Source organism: Sphaeroforma arctica (genome assembly GCF_001186125.1).
Source record: "Sphaeroforma arctica JP610 unplaced genomic scaffold supercont1.13199, whole genome shotgun sequence".
NCBI classification, from domain to species: domain Eukaryota; class Ichthyosporea; order Ichthyophonida; genus Sphaeroforma; species Sphaeroforma arctica.
The window spans coordinates 1-673 of NW_014027359.1; the positions used below are offsets into that span (position 1 = coordinate 1).

Here is a 673-nt window from a genome sequence, read left to right on the forward strand (position 1 = left end):
ATATGAATATATATATATTCATAGCTCTGCATAGAACTAACTACTTGGCAATCGTACTGTGGATGCGACACAACTGGCACATTCGTAGACGCGTGTACATGTACATACTTACACACATATACATACATATGCGTACATATAGATACACGAATACTACCAATTGTGCGTAGTTTGGGTTCAACGTACCTTTGCCGAGCTTATAGCCGGTACAGCGACATCGGTGATAGCAATAGACAGCTCCATGCTTTCATCCGAATATTCTGTGACCATATAGTTGCCTATGCCTTCGTCCTGGTGTGCCAGGGCTGTGCATGCTTCAAACGTACCATTGCACGGCAGTATTCTGAAAACATCTTCATAGGACATCCTGATAGCGCCAAAAAAAATAAAGAAATAAGCCAATTGATTGGCTGCTATTAATAGCACTCCTTGGCCGCTTCTCGTGCAAAACGGCCTACATACGTCAACCGCATCATTTCACGGTAGTATGGTACGGATGTCGTCGTAAAACAGGTTGCTAGTGAAAAAGTAAAATTACTATTTTAATACTCTTTCTAGTGAAGCTTTGATTCTTCGTCAATGATTCACTGTGTGTACATGCATACGAAAGCACACATGAACTATTCATACACATTGATAAATACATATATACATATATATATACATATATATA

At 39.2% G+C, this 673-nt stretch overlaps 1 protein-coding gene across 1 annotated transcript; it reads right to left on the reverse strand.

Annotated features, from left to right (window-relative positions):
• Positions 1-186: 186 nt before the first annotated feature.
• SARC_18008 (hypothetical protein) lies at positions 187-366 on the reverse strand (the record flags this gene model as incomplete). The annotated part of the gene is made up of 1 exon (XM_014287907.1): positions 187-366. A coding segment is annotated over one exon (180 nt), but the record flags the coding sequence as incomplete, so codon positions are not given.
• Between the last annotated feature and the right edge of the window lie 307 nt (positions 367-673).